Source organism: Lepidochelys kempii, chromosome 9 (assembly GCF_965140285.1).
Source record: "Lepidochelys kempii isolate rLepKem1 chromosome 9, rLepKem1.hap1, whole genome shotgun sequence".
Taxonomy (NCBI): domain Eukaryota; kingdom Metazoa; phylum Chordata; order Testudines; family Cheloniidae; genus Lepidochelys; species Lepidochelys kempii.
Window position 1 is genome coordinate 24,356,750 of NC_136388.1, and position 22,219 is coordinate 24,378,968.

General features: G+C 40.2%; 1 protein-coding gene across 3 annotated transcripts in view; it reads right to left on the minus strand.

Annotated features, from left to right (window-relative positions):
* Nucleotides 1-5,187: 5,187 nt before the first annotated feature.
* Nucleotides 5,188-22,219, minus strand: part of LEKR1 (leucine, glutamate and lysine rich 1) — a 185,215-nt gene continuing 168,183 nt past the window's right edge. For all 3 annotated transcript variants that reach the window (XM_073359602.1, XM_073359604.2, XM_073359601.2), the window contains 3 exons: nt 13,700-13,852; nt 12,269-12,568; nt 5,188-9,169 (listed from right to left, as the gene is read on the minus strand). In XM_073359602.1, coding sequence (XP_073215703.1) covers nt 8,756-9,169; nt 12,269-12,568; nt 13,700-13,852 — 867 coding nt within the window. In that variant the 3' untranslated portion in view covers nt 5,188-8,755. The remainder of the gene's footprint in view (nt 9,170-12,268; nt 12,569-13,699; nt 13,853-22,219) is intronic.

Sequence of the window (22,219 nt, forward strand, 5' to 3'; positions counted from 1 at the left end):
AGAAACTGGAAGGAAGTAGTTAGTCCTGTTCTGCTTCACAATGTCCCCAAATGAATTCCTGTATGAGTTAGAGCATGTCTTTTAGAAAAACTGCCATATTAATTTTCAAATTCCCAGCAATGGAGAATTAACCACAACCCTTAGGAAGCTGGTCCAATGACTAATTACTCTCACTGTTACAAATGTCTGGCTTATTTACCATCCAAATTTGTCCAGCTTCAGCTTCCAGACATTGCATCACGTTATACCTTTTTCAGCTAAATTGAAGAGCCCATGATCAATTTTTTGTTCCCCATGTAGGTACTTACAGACTGTGATCAAGACACCCCTTAACCTTCTCTTTGTTAAGCTAAACAGAGAGAGTCTGATAGTTTAATCACTATAAGGCATGTTTATCAATTATTTAATTATCCTGATGCCTCTTCTCTGAACCCTCTCAAATTTATCAACATACTTCTTGAAGTGCCAGAACCAGACACAGTATTCCAACAGAAGTCACACCAGTGCCATACATGTACCTATAACCTGCCTATTCCCATTCATACAGCCAAGGATCATGTTAGGGCTTTTGGCCACAGAGCCGCACAAGGAGGTCATGTTCAACTGATCATACACCATGACCCAAAGCCTTTTTCAGAGTCACTGCTTCCCAGGCTAGAGTGCCCTCATCCTGTAAGCATGGCCTACATGCTTTGTTCCTAGATATATAACTTTCCATTTGGCCATGTTAAACCAGATTACTCTGTATCGGTGACCTGTCCCCTTCATTATTTACCACTCCCCTAATCTTTATGTCATCTGCAAACTTCATCAGTCATGATTTCATATTTTCTTCCAGGCCTTTGATAAAAATGTTCAATAGTGAGAGACAAGAACCAGTCTAGAAACACAGCCACTCAGTGATGAGTCCCCTATTTAAAATTACATTTTGAGACCTGTCAACCAGTTTTTAATGTGTGCCAAGCAGCATTAATAGCTGTCTACTTTCTTGCTGGCACAATTCTTACCAACTGTGATCTGATTCTGCTATCATTATTCTGGTTTTACGCTGCTTTCACTCCAACATCAGCAGTTACTCCTGATGTGGACAGGTGTGATGGAGAATCAGGCTCTAAATTTGTCTCCATGGCAGCACTGGTGCCTACTGTTAATTGCAGGTACAAAAATATGCCGTCAACATAGGACAGGTGTAAGTCTCTTAAAAATCATGCCCTTTATGTCTTCTGACCTATATGCCCAATCTTACCCTCTAGCACTTTGTCCAAAAACTATTACATCGTTAAAAAGCTTTTTAACATGCTGCTCATTGCAGCTGTCCTTCTGTGTGAAGGTAAAGTAATCAAATCCCTATTTACACAAAATTGGTCTTCAACTTTTATATCGATGGAGTAATTCAAAGACTTTGAAATGTTTCCAGCCAGAAACTTTGATCCTGCACCACACCTTAGTGTGGGAATAATCAATATGATAGCATGTGTTGGAAATAAACAATATGTAGGTGTGTGCATCTGCTGTGCCATAGTTTACTGGATCCTTTCTTGATGCATGGCCAATATAGGTGCGTAAAGACTGGTTTGGACAAGTTTATGGCTCCAAATTGTGCTTTGTGTATATTTCCAGTAACTTGACTTTGGAAAAGTCCCCACTAAGTCATCATTTTCCATTAGAAGATATAAAGATCTACATAGCTTTTAAAGCATTCAGCGTAGCCGTACTAAATGAATGCGTGCAGGTAACCAGGAGACTAAGATAGAGATGGCAGCTGCTGTGTAACTTGCAGAAATAATGTCCTTTAATACTGTAACAGGTGCTGGACTATGACTCACACAAAAATATAATAGTTACCTGGGTTTTTTGAAAAGGACTGGTGTGGTGCTTAGAGAGAAGGCATAGAAATGTGTCAATAAAACTAGACAATCTTCACAATGGAAGCATCTTCAGAATTCTTGGGCCTTGTTTTGTATTTTTGTAATGTACTGCCAGTGAATCTGGGCTACATTTGAAAACCTCTGCAAGAAAATCTGTTTTGTTCATGAATGATGAAAATGTCAGTACTTTATAATTCCAAATGCAGAAGAAAACTTGCACAGGGATGAAAGGTAGGTCACTTTTAGCTGCCCCTCAAACACATATTTCAGAGTTGACCTGCACATTGATATTCCAAAATGTAATTAACTATGCATTATGGTACAATGCGTTAAGTGAATATACTACTTTTTAGTGGTGTGTCAAGGTTCCTTCCCCACTCTGAACTCTAGGGTACAGATGTGGGGACCTGCATGAAAAACCTCCTAAGCTTATCTTTACCAGCTTAGGTCAAAACTTCCCCAAGGTACAAAATATTCCACCCTTTGTCCTTGGATTGGCCGCTACCACCACCAAACTAATACTGGTTACTGGGGAAGAGCTGTTTGGACGCGTCTTTCCCCCCAAAATACTTCCCAAAACCTTGCACCCCACTTCCTGGACAAGGTTTGGTAAAAAGCCTCACCAATTTGCCTAGGTGACTACAGACCCAGACCCTTGGATCTGAGAACAATGAACAATCCTCCCAACACTTGCACCCCCCTTTCCTGGGAAATGTTGGATAAAAAGCCTCACCAATTTGCATAGGTGACCACAGACCCAAACCCTTGGATCCGAGAACAATGAAAAAGCATTCAGTTTTCTTACAAGAAGACTTTTAATAAAAATAGAAGTAAATAAAAATAAAGAAATCCCCCCTGTAAAATCAGGATGGTAGATACCTTACAGGGTAATTAGATTCAAAACATAGAGAACCCCTCTAGGCAAAACCTTAAGTTACAAAAAAGATACACAGACAGAAATAGTTATTCTATTCAGCACAGTTCTTTTCTCAGCCATTTAAAGAAATCATAATCTAACACGTACCTAGCTAGATTACTTAATAAAAGTTCTAAGACTCCTTTCCTGGTCTATCCCCAGCAAAGACAGACTATAGACAGACACACAGACCCTTTGTTTCTCTCCCTCCTCCCAGCTTTTGAAAGTATCTTGTCTCCTCATTGGTCATTTTGGTCAGGTGCCAGCGAGGTTACCTTTAGCTTCTTAACCCTTTACAGGTGAGAGGAGCTTTCCCCGGCCAGGAGGGATTTCAAAGGGGTTTACCCTTCCCTTTATATTTATGACATGGTGTGATAAATTAATTGTATAATTGTACTATAAGTAGGGTCTCACATGTGGTAGTACTATACATTATTATTCTAAAAGAATAAAGAATTATGCTAATGAGTACAGGACAATCAGTACTGTAGTGATACATGACTACAATCAATAGATCATGATCATGACAGTATTTTGACATCATCAGTCATTTTTGTATCAGGTTGTATTAAGTTTCTATTAGCTTAGTGATGTCAGTATTTATTGATCTAAGAGGTAAATACTGACCTCTGTTAAGCCAATCTAATTGGTTAGCCTTGTTTCAGACCTCAGGATAGCTGACCTCTCAGGAGGTAAACAAGCAAACAAAAACTTACTGGCTCATCATATGACTTTTCAGACTGCCAGGAATCACTGTTTTCATCTTGTATGTAATAATTTGCATTGATAAGACACTGTGTGGGCAGGGCAGGAAGAATATTACCATGTAATGGGACCTATGTTATACATAACAGAATCTTTGCTGTTGTGGAACACTAAAAAATTGCCTCTGAGCTCATTGGGAAGAAGTAGTCAGTCACATCCTGGCAGGGCCCTTCATTCACCAGTAATACAAGGCTGCAGGTGGAAAACTGAAACTATGGAACGGTTGTTGCCTATTTGTTTTTAAGGGATAAAAGGGCATCTCATGAGGCAGGCAAAAAATAATATGCTGGAACGCTCCACACTTGTTTGGAAGATGATTTTTTTTTTCCATTATCTGGGAACAGTTTGCAATGCAGTGCCAGCTGTTCAGATTTTCCATCACACAAATTATATTTCCAGTGTTAGAATCTGCTCAACAAGTCACTTTCAGAGTCCTTTTTTACCATAGTATTAAAATTAATTTTGTGCCGTGCTTTGAGGATGAAAAACCATGTAACTGCTAAGCATGATTAGACTCAGTTAGTTTGTGTCAATATCAGTGCTTATGGGGTTTATTGTGGCTATAGTGGAAGGCTGAAACCTAAACTACCTACAGCAATTAGAAACATAATACTAACAACAACTAGGCCTAATGTGGTTAAACCCCATTTTAAATAATTATACTCAAAGATTAGGTTTTTTGATAAAGAAAGGAAATCTCCCCAATTTCATCCTTCTCTAACCCTGTTCTCTTCCTCTTATTACAAATACACAGTACCTTTTCACATCATTATGCATGCTTTAAAGGACAAGGCTTATAAAATATTGCTAAGGGCCAGATCTAGATTTTAGACCACACTGTACCTCAGAGCACAGCTCTTTTTGAATAAAAAGAAAGATGTCTAGCATTTGTTTCCTAATTTATACCCTTTAACAATATATCATAGTCGCCATGGCTCCAGTTTCTATTTCTATGTATTTTTAATGCTGCTAAGATACAAAGACCACTTTTTCTGAAGTCAACTTTCTTCCTTCATGGAAAAAACTAGAAGTGGACTGGGATCCCACATCATAACCAGGCACGATATGAAAGGCTCAGTTGTCATCTCTCATATATGAGGCAAAGCAACATTTATCTTGTAAAATCTGCTGCAAAGGATTTTAAATAAAAAAAAAAATGTGACCCCCTAATAGGACTGGAAGTCGACGTCTTTGATAAATACAGCAGATGCTTTGGGCCTGCTTCAGCTCCTATTAATGTCAATGGCATGATTTCCCCTGCCTTCAACAGCTAGAGGGGACTAGCTTTTTATGAAGTAGGCAACACAGTTGGTTGGAGGGGTGAAAATGGGCTGAGTTTACAGGAGTTAAAAAAAGTCACTAGAGTGCTCCCAAAAATGTACTGAGAATCCCAAGGCACTAATAAACAAGAGGGTTTTGTACACTTTGTTGCTTCTTTAGGCTGAGCATATTGTACCCCAGGAGCTCCTTGTATCCCTTCATTCCCCCCCCCCCGACCCAAGTGCCCTATGTTCCACCCTCTCATCCCCATCCATTGCAGGAACCCCCCTGCAGCCCCCCTCCCCTCCCTTATATCAGGGGCCCTGTGTGCCCCCATGTCCCCTCTCCCCATACCAGGGTTCCCCCATTTGCTCCCCCATGCCAGGGGCTCTGTGTTGACACCCACCCCCATTCCAGCTGCACACAATCCTTTTCCCCTACCATTTTTATCAACTGGTTCACTGAGCTACAGACAATTACAGAGGTAGTTGAAGCTGATGGCTCTGTCAGGGGCTCCATGTGTCCCCCATTCCCTCTTCTGAGTTTAACCAAAATCAACAGTGTTGAGGTCTAGCTCATTCCCCAAACGGCTGAAATGTACGGGATGCAGTGTTCAAAGGCATCATGTTACACTTAACATGACAGCATTTCTGTCTGTAAGACCTCACTTGGCTTGGCCAAAAATAAAAAACATGGCCTAGAAGGACAAATGAAGCATTTCCTAATTCATACCAAGATCTACATGTATTTAAAAATTACATGCAAAGCAGTCATTTACTGACCCTGATCATCAGGTCCAGCTGAACTGTGCTTGGTATAGGACCTGGGGGAGGGAGAAGCTGTATGCCAACTTTGTGCTCCCTGACTCATGAGGCTGCTGCTGGGGTGGTGGGTGAAGTTGGACCTCTGCTCTAAGGTATATTATGCTGTCATTGACAGCAGCCAGTACCAGCTGCTTCAGAGGCAGACACACAAAACCCTGCAGTAGGCAGTTATGGGATAATCTGCACACAGGAAAGTTTTTTCCCTAACCCATACTGGTGAAAGATTGGTTTATGCCCTGAAGCATGAGGAACTAGACAGCCCTTCCAAAGCACACTTATTTTTTTCAGTATTCCATTATGTCTAATACATAATAGTACAAGCCACATTCTTCGGACAAATCTACGGCACAAACGCCATCATTTTTAATAGAAGTATTACCTCCAGCCGACACCATGGCTCACTGATGTAATCAGGGACCTTACAATACATTTTTAGTGCTACCCCCTGCCCCCACATTGGTAAGTTTCAGCCAAGTAAAAGAAATGCATCAGCTATTACATTTTTTACTCCCATTGTTCTGCTCTGTGAAATTAATTTCGATCCTGTCATGTTGTCTTTAAAACCTCAGCATCACTGAGCAGGATTTCCTGACATGTTTCATTGCTTAGCAGAGAGTTCTGGATTTCTGTGAGGTAAGGACAGAAAAGGAAGCCAGGAACTCTGTTCTTGACCAGCTCCTTGAGCTGTGATTTATATGTTTTCTCAGTGCTAACTACTTTACTCCAATGATTGTTCTCATTCTGTGTTGGTATTTCTTACTTTACATTTTATGACTCTGCAGTTCATAGTCTATGAAGCTACATCTACTTTACAGCAGACCAGGGGACCAGATCCCAGACTATGACTCTGTCCCTTTTGCATTGCTCCAGCAGCACAAAGGGAATGGACAACTGCCTTAGTATGGGAGATAAGGATTCCCCTGATGTAGGGGGATCTCCAAGAGGCATAAAACTAGCATAGGTGGTGGTATATGTAGCCTCCGCTTCCCTTTCCTCTCACTGCGCTCTGGAGATCTCTGGTTGGTGAAGTAGTCCATATGGGAAAGTAAGCTGGCATATTTTACAGCAGCCCTGAGTCTCCTTGTTTAGTCGCACATTCAGGGAAGCGGAAAGGCTTCTCCTGCTACTCCTCAGGCCCTGAACCAAGCAGAACTCAGTTGGCCATGGAGATCTGACCCTTTCTGATTATAATTGAGATGTGAACTAATCATACTGCTCCTTGGCAGGCAAAACTCCCCCTGAGGTCAATGGGAGTTTTGCCTGCATAAAAGACTGAAGGATCTGGTCCATATATGAGTCACAGCGTAACTAAATAATTCCAGTAAAACAGTGTGTGTGTGTATATATATATTGCATATAGAACTAGAAAATAGAGGTGGGAATTTATAGAAGTGCTCAGCATTGGCCTAATTCTAGCTCTACTTTTCTCCTCCAGGCCTGAAGAAGAGCTCTGTTAAGCTCAAAAATTTATCCCTTCCACCAACTGAAGCTGGTCCAATAAAAGATATCACCCCACCCACCTTGTCTCTCATGGAATACTACAGTCATTTTAGGACACTGTGATCTTTTCAGGACCAGGAAAGTTAGAGGTCAAGATCCAGTGTGTGATTTCAAAAGTGTCTCATGGCTAGCACTTAAAGTGTCCTGTGAAGAACAACAATGTGACTAGAAGAGAACAGTGTGTCCAGTTCCGAAGCTTTCAAAAGGATCGTGCAACCTCTCAGTCCTCTAGTTGCTGATTACGGTTCTGAGAATCTCCAAAGTTTCCAAGTTTAATCTCCTTCCCATGAGGTTTTAGTTCATGTCACAGCCACCAACCTGAATCTGAGCCTGAACAGAACTCTCCTGGGAACACACAAAGGTAAGTGTGAGTGACTGTCCCAGAACACTCCAAGGATTTGGTGGTCCAGGGAGTGAAATCTGAGGCTACCATAGAGCACCAACTCAATCACATCAAACTAATGCAGACTGCTAGGTTTATTTATTTATTTTAAATGAGTATCCCTGTGGCATGTTCCAGAAAAAAGCACAGCCCCAAGTTCACAGTAGTAAAATGAAAATGTTAATTCTGTTGTGTAACAACTGAGTGTATGCCCCTATGTACAAGCAGAAGGATCACCTCAAACTGAAAGGAGGTAGCTCAATATGATGATGCTGGTTTGATGAAAATCAAAAGGCCACATCTTTCAGACTGAGGCAGTACCGAACCTGCTGGCTTTTGGGTACAATGCATTCCTGAAGCTGTCACATCACTTGGGGTCCTGAGTTATGGAAAAAGTAACTGGAACAGTGTATACCCTAGGGACACTGGGTTTTAATTTTGATACATAGTAAGTCATTTCTCGTAAAGGAAGAATTTTAAAAGATCCCCATAAGACTGTTAGCCTAAATTGGCATAGTTTCAATGACCTCAGTGGAGCTATGTCAATTTACCTAAGGGTTCTGGGTTCCTTTACTGGAGTGGGTACAGGACTTATACAGCAATGGGTGGGACGTTGCTTCCGTGCAATATTTTGTCTATTATTTAGGGTTTGATTCTGCCATCTTCTCTCATGGTGAGTAGTAAATTATTGCAAAAACAGTCAATCCCATTGGCTGAAATGGAACTACTTGCAAGTATGTTGCTATTCAATGAAAGGAGGACAAAATCTGTCCCTTAATGCTTGAGGTACATTTGTACAACACTAACTGGCACTGGAGTTAATCTGGATACAATTTGAAATATGAAGACCAGGACATGGTGATGGTTTGGTGAAATAATTCTGGAGCTTTTCAAATATCTTAATTACAGTTGTGCCAGATTTGCTGAAAACACCTCTTGGAGGAGTACTGTGTTTTTCTTTTTATATTTCTCACCTTGAAATACATGTAGCATTTTAACTCCATTATATTGTTGAACAAAAAATAAGCAACCATGATTGCCTTGTAAAATATAACTACATAACAGATATTAGGTTAATTTTAAATTGTAAAAAAAAAAAAAATAGAAATATGCTAATTGCCAGGAAAGTTTAACTTTCTGGTACCATTTTGCCCCTATAGTCCACAATTAAGTGACCACATAATGCACTGAAATGGTTTTCATGGTTTACCAATGTACTGTCCTTGAACATTTTTATGCATCAGAGCTGACTCAGTTGTCTTCTTATAACTGCAGTTATTCTGTTCTTGGATTCATTCACAGAAGACGCTCTTTCCCTGGGAGGGTGTGGTGGAGTTAGAGCTGGCAAACCCACTTTACCACTGCTTTTGTGTTTATTGAAGGCTGGTGCATTAGCAGCTCTTGAAATACTACACAGGCCTGAGTGTGTGATTCCTTTCCCAGAGTTTGGGCTCGTAAGGCTCTTCTGTCCATGATTACTGACCAGTGCAGCACAGGAGATTAGGCTGCCCTGACTGAGTGAACATTGTGACAGTGGGAAGTTTCCACTGAGCCTCTTCAGTTCAAATACTTGTTCTCTAGCTTGAGTCAAAGCTTCAGTTAGCTCATAGCGTTCCTCACACTCTCTACGCACCGTTTCCTGGAGAAGAGAGTTCTGCAAATAGAAAGAAACACATACTTTATGAAACATCATCACTCTAAAAGGGATAGATGCTGGGTGCTTACTGAACTCCTCAAACATAGGGTACTGGTGATCAGAGGGTATATGTTCACATACAGGGTGAGTTGATAAAATTATGACTATACTACAAAAAAAAAATCAGATACCCAATTTTCTAATTTTTCAGTTGTCTGGGGTCAAAACCATTCCACTGTACTTGGAACACAATGAGGCATAACCTGAGCTGCTGACAAATGAGGATTTGCTTTAAAATGACTACATGAATTAAATCAGTACTTGGCTCAAAGACTTGTGGATGAGTTGGTCTGAATAGTTCAGATGGATAGCAGGAGAGAGAGATTGTGTTTTCTTGCTAGTAGAATGCTACTACATAGGCATTCGGTGGCTAAAATACGACTTTCATATGCCATATCTCAAGCTGCTCCCACTGTTAAAATCATGCTAAATGTTTTCTATAGCTATACTTAGTCATGCTATTGGGACACTTCTGTTTTATTTGCAGTCTTTGCATAAGATCTATTCTAAAAGGGGAAATTGTCAAGTAACAATTTATGAAAGTTATTGAGGAATAATACTGTGGAACATTTAATCTGCTGAAGCAGTAAAACACTTCAAGGAAGTTTATTTTGTACAGTGAGTGATTAGAAAATGCTTTTTTTCATATTTGACCTTTCTTTAAAACCAGAGAACTACATTTTTTCACCTTTCCTGTCACATTTATATTATTTTCAAGCACGACTGAATTAATGAATTTTTATATGAGGCTCAGCAATTTGCCCCATCAGTTCTGATATTCACTGTGTCATTCCAAAGCCAGTGACCTATGGATGCACAAAGTCTTAGATTTGCATTGAGTGAAACGACAATCTACTTGCCTCAAAACACCATCACTATGGCAATTTGCTTTCATTCTCACCAGGAGGAAAGGGGAACAAGAGGAAGTATCCCTGAGTTACAATCACAAACCTCTCCCCATCTCCCACCCTGGGAGAGAAGAAGGGGATGCTTGTTCTTGGGACAAGACAAGAAAAAGACAAGGAGAAAGAAATAAGGAGATGAAGAATGATTAAAGTACTTCTCGTGTCACCATCCAATCACCCAAAAATGGGGTGTTCATAGAATTTCAGCAGAGGGAAGGGAAAGAGAGGTGAAGAGAGAAGTAAAGGGAGGGGAGAAAGGAAAAAAGGGGAGGGGACAAGAATAGAGTGGGGGAAGAGATAGCTCAGTGGTTTGAGCATTGGCCTGCTAAACCCAGGGTTGTGAGTTCAATCTTTGAGGGGGCCATTCAGGGATCTGGGGCAAAAATTGGGGATTGGTCCTGCTTTGAGCAGGGGGTTGGACTAGATGACCTCCTGAGGTCCCTTCCAACCCTGATATTCTATGATTCTATGACTAGATATGGGACAAAAAGAGAGGTCAGTATGCCACCACTTAAAGATCTGTACATAGTGCAGCAGTATAAAGGGAAGAGAGGGAGAAGAATCCTATGCTGTAAACAATCAGATTTAAGTGAGTGCAGCTGAATGGAGCAACTGACTTTAGGCAAAAAGGCCTGGAGAAATATGAGATGACTTTGACATTATGAGGAGGGAAAAAATGGCAGAAACAGAGCTAAAGATGTGGTCAGTGTTGGGCTCAGTCATTCTGAGGACTGAAGGGACCTTCATTAGCTAAAACAAAATCACAGCAATATAATCAATTTGTTAAAGAATAAAGGAGGTAATAGAAGATTTAAAGGCTGAGATAGCAAACATATATCAAGGATGAAAAGTTGGCTACCCTGAAATGGCATAAAATGGGAAATAATCAAGACAGTTTCAAACTTGGCAGAAAACAGACCACCAAGCTATAAATACAAGATGTTGCAATGCTCCAGCTCTACTCCTTCAGGTCCCATTTTCTCAGAAGCAAAATGACCACTTTAGTAGTAGAATTTTATAAAGATAGGTCTAGACAGTGAAAAATGCCTGCAAAGCAGGCACAGTAAGCCAAGTTTACCACATCAACATGCCTGGCCTCACCTGAGTATCACTCACAAAAGAAAAGCAAAAAGGGGTACGCCTACACTGCAGTAAAAAAACCTATGGGCTGCGAGACTCAGAGCCCGGGCCAATTGACTTGGGCTCTGGGGGCTCAGGCTGTAGGGCTGCAAAGTGCAGAAGTTTGGGATTGGGTTGGAGCCTGGGCTCTGAATCCCTGTGAGGAGGGAAGGTTTTCTCAGCCGAGGCTCCAGCCCAACCCCAATTTTTAGCCCCACAGCTCGAGCCCTGCAAACCAGAGTCAGCTGACCCAAGCTAGCCCTAGCTGGGCCGCGGGTCTTTTATTGCAGCGAAGATGTACCCAAAAGAGACTGCTTGCAGGGAATGCATCCCTATTGTGTCTAGGATTTCATAAGACAAGAAATATTGGACAGAAAAAGAAGAAATGTTTGGAATTGTTTGATGCAACAGAGGCAATGGCTGTCTGTGCATATTTGCATTATTCACACTGGTTGCATTATTCATTGTGAAAAAATTATCCAAAAAGCTAGCTTTTTTTCTTGTATGCAAAATAGTTGTAAACTGATTTCTGTGAAACATTTTATGCACTCCCATATCCATGGTGTACAAGTACAATTTTTTTCTAATTAATTATCTCAAATATGAATAAGATTGCTAGATGGAATATTACTATCATGTTTAAAGTGTTTGTAATAGTCCATGTTTTCTATTTTGAAAAAATCCAGGGTTCCTTTAAATTATATCTTTAGAGTGTTGTTAAACATGAGGTGGAAGGAGAGGTGCCTTCAAAGACCTGAAAGGGATGAGTATTCTTGTAATAATGCACTAACAGGGGTTTTCACACTAATTATTTCAAAATTTGTTCATAAAATTTGCTTTTCATTTGATTTACAGATTATTCATTTTAAAGACTTTTAAAATTAACACACTAGAGTTGAAGATTTTAGTTTATTCTAAAAGTCTGCACTTCTTTTACATTGATCTAAATTGCACGTTTGTAACATGATAATAGAATAGTACACACATATTTAATACTAAATGTAGCAGGGCATGTCTTTGGTCAAGTTCCTACCTCCTCTTGAGCCTGACTCAAATTCTGAATCAGCTCTGCTTGCTCCTGGGTTAATTTTTCCAGTTCATCTGACTTCTCTTTAATTTCTTTCCTCATGCCCTCTGATAATGAATCACTGTTGTTCTGTTCCTTCTTCAGCTGAAATTCAAGCTTAGTAACCAGCCTTTTAAGGCTTCGCATTTCTTCTTCCTTATCTCCATCTTTCTCTGTAAGTTTGACCTGGGCTTCCTGAAGCTGGTTTTTAAGAATTCCCACTTCCATCCTTAGGCTGTTGATGGCACTGGATATTAATTCAGGTATCTGTATGATAAATCGTACATTAGTTCACATGCAATTATTTATTTGGTTACGTAGAAATTTGATACCAGACAAAAGGAGCTCTGAAAGTAAAGATGTGTAGCTCCTAACAGGTACAAATGAACAATACCACTACTTTGGACTTATAGAATACCCCTCAAGGATGTCAAAGTGCTTTTAAAATGTAAGAAAACTCAGGCACAGAGAGATTTAAGTGATTTGCCTAAGGTCAAATAGTGAAACTGTGCTAGAAATGGGAAAAAGTCTTTTGATTTCTAATCTCAATTTCAACCTCTAGAGCAAGTAGATAGTCTTTTTAAAAAAATAATATATAGATACTATGAAAATAAAATGTTTTATTTTCAACTGTTTAAACATTGGCTTAAAATAATGCATTTGAAATAAACATAATAAAAATCCCTTTCTTGATTCTCCAAATGTCTCAAAGGATGTCTAAAACTTTTGGAAAACTATTTTCAGTTTTTATATGAATTTTGGAAAACTCAGATTTGGATAAATAGGATTCAGATAACTGGTGGTTTACCTGGCTAGAAAAACATCTGAAAAGAGAAAGGAATAGAAAATTGTATTGAATGAAAGAAATTAACATAGATAAAGGGAGAACTAATGGACTCAATACTTGGCTTTGTCCAATAAACACTAAACTCAGGTAAGGAGGGAGAAACTACTGGGGATACCTCTATGCCAGCCCAGTATAGTTCAGAGTAGTCCAAGGGCTTTGATTTTACTTTTAATTAAATAAATTGTGTAAGAAATATAGTTTGATTTTTTTTTAATTCAGTTAGCCCATTGTATGACATTGCAAGAAAAATCAACATGTCAAAAAACTATAGCTAGGAGAAATCTGGGTCTGAGTAAATGCAAAAATATCTACCCTATAATACCTTTAAATGAAATAGCTATATGCAAAATGTGTTTGCTCTGTTCCATTTCAAATAATACAAAATGTACTGTATATACTAGAACAGGGAGAAAGTGTAATGACATGCTAGTAACCTATCTAGATGAAGAAACACAATCTAAGGGGATTAGGTTCCCCCACCCCACTCCTTTTTGTCTCCAAGGTATATTATCTACGGTTGCAACACCAACTTCCTTTCAATTGCTCCAAACCTTCATCCGTAGTTCCTCTTGATCTTTCTGATATTTTGCTATTAATTCTTGGTGCTTTTGTCTTTCAATGTCTAGTTCCATTCTAGCGTCTTCTTTGAGCCTGAAAATCTCTTCTGTGTGTCGTGTTTGGTCTTTAGCTAGACCAATTTCCATCTAGATAAGAAAACGCACTGTTTTTTAAATAAAATATACCAAGTTATCTTATAGCATTTTCACACTGAGAATATTCTTAGTTAATATAAGGTTTAGCAGACTCAAATGGTTTGAAGTTCAAATTCAATTCAGATACATTTCCAAAGTTTGGATGCTTATCCAATATATATCTGAATTATTGGAAACGGTAGAGTATACAAAACTGGCAGTGTTACCAGCTCTTAACTTCCACTGACTTCACAGCAATCTGAGGGCATTCAGCTCTCCATAGGCGACAGACAGCATTTTGCAAGATCAGGCCTCCAGACTGGCAAACTAATGAGAAATTCCCACAAAATGTTGACGCTACTTTTTCTGGCCCTAGACAGAAATCAGAATGGTATCAACATGTCCATCCGCAGTAGACATAGTATCATTTACTTTGCATTAAGTATGCATTTGGATTTTTGGAAATATGCATATCTATATACTCTTGGGGCTCATGTACTATAACAACAACTACACATTTTTACAAAGTAAATCAGAAACTACAAATTCTTCCTTATCTAAATAACTCATCAAGACTACCAATAACCCAATACCTAATTTCACACACATCATCCTAAATCACCCCCTTCTCAAAAGCCTGGGAAACCAGATAGGCCTTGCATTTTGCTCTTAAGATCAGCAGACCAGGGGGAAAGACAATTTCTCAGCTGAAGCCATTTTGCCACCAGCCTCTTTGTATTAAAAACCAAGAAGCCATTAGCTTGAGAACCTCACCTGACCTCACCTGCCATGGTATCACATGGGGAGAGAAGCACTCTTTCGGACAGTCATAACCCTGGCTTAAGAGGTTACAAACAACTTCTTGAATTACATATGAAAATGAATCATAAGTGAGTGATGATGTTGCAGCACAGGTCTAATTTGCTCCCTGAAAAACGCACCACTGAACAAATGGCTGCCATATTCTGCACTATCTGATATTCCCTAGTGGGTTGGGGATTTGTTGAATAATCCTTCTAAATGTAATGAGATTAAATGAAGTGTGAAGGAAGGACACAGAGGTGGTTGGACCAAACTATTACTTTTCCTTTCTGGGGAAAAAAAAAAGAATAACTCATTGTGGTAATGCTAGATTATATAACCCTTAGCTGGGTTAACAAGGAGGACTATTTTGCCAGCAAGGCTTACACCTGCAAGTAAACCTCTGCTCATTATATTATTATTTTTTGAGCTTGAAAACCAGTACACTTCACAAACACCCAGTTACTTACCTGTGCAATAACTGTTGTTCTTCAAAATGGATTGTACACATATGCATTTCACTGTGCCCAATGAACTCTCAAACAACAACTTTTGCTAGCAGTGCCAGCAAGCAACGCATGTACCCTCGACTGTCCTTGTGCACTGAGCCAAAGATATAAAAGGGCCTGGCCACTGTCTCTCTCTCTGTTCGTTCACATGGCCAGGGTATCGTACCTGAAGTGGCAGGGAAGGTGGGAGAGTCATGGAATGTCTATGTGCACAACATACCTCGAGAACAGCAGTTACTGTACCAACAAGTAACCACTTTTTCTCCTTCCGGTGATTGTGCACATATATGTTCTACTGTGAGGTGACTCACCAGAAATTTCCAGACAGGGTGTGGGACTTCACATTATTTGAAGAGCGACTAACACTGACTTGCTGAAGTCTCATCTCAGGAAGTTTGAGTAAGAGAGTAGTGTCTGGAGAAGGCTTGTACACACAACCATGTTGCTGCTTTGCAAATATCCACGACAGGAGTGTTGCTCAAAAAGGCTGATGAAGTAGAATGAGCCCTAATGGACTGGGCTGTTATCCTTGGTGGAGGACATACCTTTGCCAGCTTAAACGTAGCAAAACTCGATAGTCAGAAATCCAACAAGAAATACATGTTGCAACAGGTTGCCCTTTAATCCTCTCAGCGTAGGATACAAAGAGTTTGGGAGAGGATCTGAAAGACTGTGCAGTACAAGTAAAGTGCCAGAGCCCTTTGGACAGCCAATTTATGAAGCTTTTCTTCATCCTTGGAAGAATGAGGCTTTGGAAAGAACACTGGCAGATGAATAGTCTGGTTGAGGTGCAATGATGAAACCACCTTAGGCACAAACTTAGCATGCAGACTAAGAGGGACCTTGTCTTTGTGGAATATGTGAAAGGAGAATCAGCTAAAAGTGTCTGTAGCTCTGACACCTTCCGAGCGGAGGTAACTGCTACCAGAAACACTATTTCATTGATAACAGTGGAAGAAATGTTGTTGCCAAAGGTTCAAAGGGGAGCCCATCAAGCAAGACAATACTACATTCAGGTCCCATAAAAATTACTGTATCAGATACAGGAAAGTACAAGGGAATTCGCCCCTTTGAAAATCTGGATTCCAAGGAAGTGAAAAGATAGAATACCCATCCACTGGTGGGTATACTGCAGAGATGGATGCTAGATGGACTCTCACTGAACTGACAGAGATGCCAGAGGATTTCAGCTGTAACAGACAGTATAGTATATATCTAGTCTCTGTGCTGTTTGGTGATAATTGGTGAGATTCCACCCAGATTGAAAACCTTTTCCATTTTAATGCATGTGTGGCTGTGGTGGAATCCTTTCTGCTGCTCACCAAAATGGCCTAGACATCTCAGGAACAAACTCTCTCCTCATTGTTCAACCAGAGATCATCAATGCTGTGAGGTGCAGAGATTGTAGTTTGGGGTGCACTGACTTGCCTTGTGTAACCGTGCATTCTTGGGTCACAACTGAAAATGCCAAATTCAGGACAAACTGCTAAGAAACAGGGCAAACACAGGAAACCAAATTAACATCAAGTTAATGTAAATACTAATGTTTTTCATAGTGTAGAATCTTGGCATTTAGCCATGAAAGCAATAGGGTAGTGTGCCTCAGTTTCCCTTCTTATACAGCACATTAGGTCTGCAATGTCTTTTCTCCTGTGTACAGTTTCAAGACTAGTTACAGGCAATAACTGCGAAATATCAATATCACAAGGCCTTTTAACATAAAGTGTGTTCTTATGTATCACTGTTAACATGTTCAAGGGTTTTTCCAAAAGATTAGGCACAGTGTACATTTTTACAGTTCTTGGTATTAGCAACACATTAGTCACAAGAATTAATTAGCATTAATATTAACATCAAATTCATTTCAAGTGTACATTTACAATCATTTTTGTCATGCCACGCCTTCTGCTCAATACCATTGCAGCTTTGGCAATTTAGGGTTAACCTGTGGCTTTTATTTGTAAGGTTTAGTTTTTCCCTTCCTCCCCATTCTGGAGGGTCAAAATCTGAGCTCTTTGGTGTAACAGAATCCACTGACTGGCCAGATGTGTCCTCTTTGCTCAGGGCTATGGGCAAGTCTTTCTCAGGGCAGTCAGTCAGGTAATTTGCATCAACACAGACACTAAGCCTCTTTACCAGTTTTCAGATACTTAATCATTACCAATTCCAAGGCTGGACTCTGTCTTAAAGAGATACCATCCATTTTCACTAGCATGTTAGACTTAAGATTCTTTTGTCCTTCCATTACGAATCTCTGCTTCCATATGGAATCAGATGTTGAGTCCACTAAGACAGTACAAGACATATCAAAAGTGTCTAGAGATTAGAGTTTGCCTGCCATCCTCTGTATTCTCATAGGCAAAGGAACTAAGGGTGTGGGGGGTGCTGCAGCACCCCCAATTTTTGTGTGGGGTCCCGGCCCTGCTGTCCCAGTGCCTGGGGCTCTGCTCCTGACCCCGCACGTGGGGTCCCAACTCCCAACTGCAGGACCCGCACCTGGGGCTCTGTTTCCAGCCCTGCATGCAGGGTCCCAGCTGCCCCTGGACCCCTGCCCAAGGCTCTGCTCCCAGTCCCACATGCAGGGCCCTGGCTGCTGCTGGACCCGCGCCCGGGGCTCTTTCCCCAACCCCGCACGTGGGGCCCCAGCTACTGCTGGATCTGGGCCCGGGCTCTTTTCCCAGCCCCACACACGGGGCCCTGGCTGCCGCTGGACCCACGCCTGGGGCTCTGTTCCTGGTCCTGCGGCTCAGCTCCTGGCTGCCACCAGATGGGTGAACATTTCTGTTACAAGTTGGTTCTGCTGGTAGAAAAGGAACCCTTTGCATATGTTCTAAGGGTCCAACCACCAATCCAAGACTGAAGCCCTCATGCAAGTATGCAAATCTGCAAATGTCTGCTTGGATGATATACCGAGTGAAGGCAGGCCTGTAGCCATCTGAGGTGAAGTCTGGCATGCTGAGTCACGTATGTGCATGAGGCCAATAGTTGTAGATACAGCGCACTGTGTTGTCCCTAGGTTGGACTTGAGGCTTTTGGATAGAGAGACTATGGACTGAAACCTGCCCATCAAAAGATAAACCATGGCAGTTGTGGTGTCTACATCTGTTCCTATGTAACATGTTCAGTGTATCAGTTTTAATGCTGATTTCTCTATATTCAATTTTAGGCCTAGATGAGAGAATAGATGTCTGATGAGGAGGATGCTGTGTTGGATGTGAGTGCTTCACATTCCCCAAACTAACCAATCATCCAGGTAGGGAAATATTTGAACACCTACATGGTGCAGATGTGCCAAGACCACTGTCATACTCTTGGTGAACAGCCTTAGAGCTGAAGGTAGGTCGAAGGGTAGTACCATGTATTGGTAGTGTTTGTTGCCCGACATCAATCAAAGATACTTTCTGAGGTCAAGGTGTATTGCCACATGAAAGTAAGCATCCTGCCAAACAAAGGGAGCACTCCAATGTCGAAGGAAGGGATAATAGATACAAGGGTTGCCATCCTGAAACTAATTTTTTGATAAGAAAACTGAACTGATTTAGGTCCACAATGGGTCAAAGACCACCTCTCCTTTTGGTAATCAGGAAGTACTGGAAATAGGTGCCTTACCCTCTGTGTTTGTATTGGTCCCATTTCCAAAAGAGACTGTTCTTCCTGAACTAAAACAGTCTTGTGAGATGGGTCCCTCAAAAGAGATGGGAAAGGTGGACTACGTAAAGGGAGGGAGGTGAACTGGAGGACATATCCCTCCTTTACGGTTTGAGCACTGACTTGTCCAAAGTAATCTCTATCCATGTACCATAAAAAGAGGGGGAGGTGCTTTCCACATAGTGGAAGGTGAGATACGGTTAGCGTGTAGTCCTCACCTCAAATGTCAAAATGACTGCTTCAAAGCCGACAAGATCTGGTGAAAAGGGCCTACTAAAAATTATGCTGATTGGCGATGTCTGGGAAGCTTAGATCTCCTAGAGGTCTCAGCTCATAGAACAATCTGTATTGAGTCTGAGGCTTGAACTCTGTTGTCTGTCCTCTTGTGGTCAAGTTCTGAAGAGCAACACACAGTCTTTTCCAGGAGTTGCATCTTAAGGTGAAGATCCCTCCACTTCTTCATCCTTGTTGGGAAGAAGGTAGAAGTAGGACATATATCCCTCACCTACGTAAATTAGGCAGCTTTAATAACTATCACTGACAGAAAAGGAGTACTTGTGGCACCTTAGAGACTAACAAATTTATTTCAGCATAAGCTTTCGTGAACTACAGCTCACTTCATCGGATAAGCGAAAGCTTATGCTCAAATAAATTTGTTAGTCTCTAAGGTGCCACAAGTACTCCTTTTCTTTTTGCGAATACAGACTAACACGACTGCTACTCTGAAACCTATCACTAACAGGGATCATGACCCCCCTGTACATAGCATGTTGCTTGAACCCTGGGGATTTTTCCATAGTTCTCTATTCTGGGGGTTTTCTAACTACCTACCCTAGCTAATCTATACTACACAAACAATAAACCTAACTACAATATACAAATAAGATACAAATCTCTTTTCTAAAGGTTGGCTACTCAAAGCTGAAGAGCAGAGGGTAGCTACAACTCTTGCCAGGGAGGCGGATGCCATGCCCCTTTATACTCTCGGCTCAGTACATGAGGACAGTGGGGGCACGTGCTCTCCCTGCTGGTACTAGAGTGCCTTGTGCACACATACTCCTACACTGGAACATATATGTATATAATCACTTGGAGGAAAATGAGGCTTTTACTGTATTACCAATATGCCATGCACTGAACATTAAAAATACAAAATACTTAAGTTTTCTTTCTTACACATACATTTTATTATTCAGCCTGTCCCACTCAGCTTTGCCAATGAATAATAATTTACCATAGTAATTGGTTTCAGAGTAGCAGCCGTGTTAGTCTGTATCCACAAAAAGAAAAAGAGGACTTGTGGCACCTTAGAGACTAACAAATTTATTTGAGCATCCGATGAAGTGAGCTGTAGCTCACGAAAGCTTATGCTCAAATAAATTTGTTAGTCTCTAAGGTGCCACAAGTACTCCTTTTCTTTTTTCATAGTAATTGGGTATTTGAGATAATAACTCACATGGCCCTCACTGAGATGATATATGTATGTCTTGTGTGTGCAAGCTCAGAACTTTCTGGACAGTAGTGTCCATTGGGGCTGCACGAGCACCCCTATGTATGTCCCTGCGTGTCTCCACTTTCACTAAATCAAAAATCTGTTGCAAATCTCTGAAACATTGGGAATGAGGATGGATTAAGAATGCGAACCTATGCAGGTAATCATCAAAGAACCGCAGTTACTATGGTATGGAGTCATCATTCAGTCTCGTTTTCCCCACTCTTCAGATCACCTTTAAATTGTAATCATAAATAATCATAGATACAACACCCCATTGAGATGAAGAAGGCAGCTCACATCTCTCTCAGAACTGTTGATTCATTCTGTCTGCAGATTTAAGATGAGAACTTTGCACTGGTGGTCTGCATGCAGAATAACTTCACAGCCAAAGCACCTAAATCCAAAATTAGGCACCTAAACAAGTGGCCTGATTTACAGAGGTGCTGAGCAGCCACAGCTCTCAGTTATTCCACAGGAGGCCCAGCTGTGGCAGAACTTCTTAGAATCAGGCCACCTATTTCGCAGCTTAAGTTTGAAAATTTGTTCATAATTTCTTTAAATGTAAGTTTGATTCTGAAGGAAGATTTGGATATACCCAAATCTGTGACAAATACCCTAAAGCCGTGCACTAACATGGTCTTTATGCACAGCATAGTTCTAATGGACCTTCTTGCAATTTGTTAAATGATTATAAATATTATATTAAAATACACAGTAGTATGTTAACTTCTTAATCTTAAAAAAATTGCATAACCTATCAGCTTTACAGACTGCACTTTGCTATAATTATCTAATTTCAGGTGCTAAATATCTATCAAAAACCACTAAACACTTTTTTGGGGAAAAAGAACAGGAGTACTTGTGGCACCTTAGAGACTAGCAAATTTATTAGAGCATAAGCTTTCGTGGGCTTTTGGGGGGGAAGATGGTGTATATGGTCCTCCTTTCTAACAAAAAAACTCAGTCAATGTTTCAATTTTTTTTAACCAAATTGTTAAAAATTCTGTAATTGGCTATGAAACTCATATCCAGTGCTAGCCTGGAGTCAGTGTATACTGAAGCACTACAGGACCCTGAAAATAGAATTTTATATAATTATTATAAAATCATGAGACAGCTTTAAATGTGGCATCACAGAAGTATCAAAAACCTATCTTCTAGTTTATTAGATCTTAGAAATAAGAGTTTTAGGATTCAATTTATAGAAAATCATACCACAACTATTAATTACATCAGGTTTTGCTAGAATAAAGCCTGCTGTAGGAGTTTACTTGATTAGATATTGAAATGACAATAGACAATATTATACTCTTAGAAATATTTTTGATGATTAAAAATGCACCTTAATTTGCATTTTTCACATCTGAGGAACAGTTGAAATTAACTAATATCCATAATAATGAGTAAACTGGCAATTGTTTTTCAAAGTTCTTGTTCTAGTTGCATAACAATTATTCGCAAAAAGAAAAGGAGTGCTTGTGACACCTTAGAGACTGATGAAGTGAGCTGTAGCTCACGAAAGCTTATGCTCAAATAAATTGGTTAGTCTCTAAGGTGCCACAAATCCTCCTTCTCTTTTTGCGAATACAGACTAACATGGCTGCTACTCTGAAACATAGCAATTATTGAGTCTCTAATTATTTGTGTACCCAAAAGCAATTAAAAACCAAATAACAATTTAAACAACAAATTTTTTAAAGTTTTTTTCATTTAAGTTTCTGAAGTTTGTTCAAACGTGGATTTAAAGGATGTTTTTTAAAAGAACACTTTGTGCCTATGCAATGGCACAATGACCCTAAAAAAAGGTGACAATGTCACATTAGTTATTCTTTTGTCTGATGAGAGCATTTTCAGAGCACTTGACTTTCACCAAATTTTAATGGCTATGTTAGCAAAGATATAATTGCTCTCTCTTATTTGTACTAG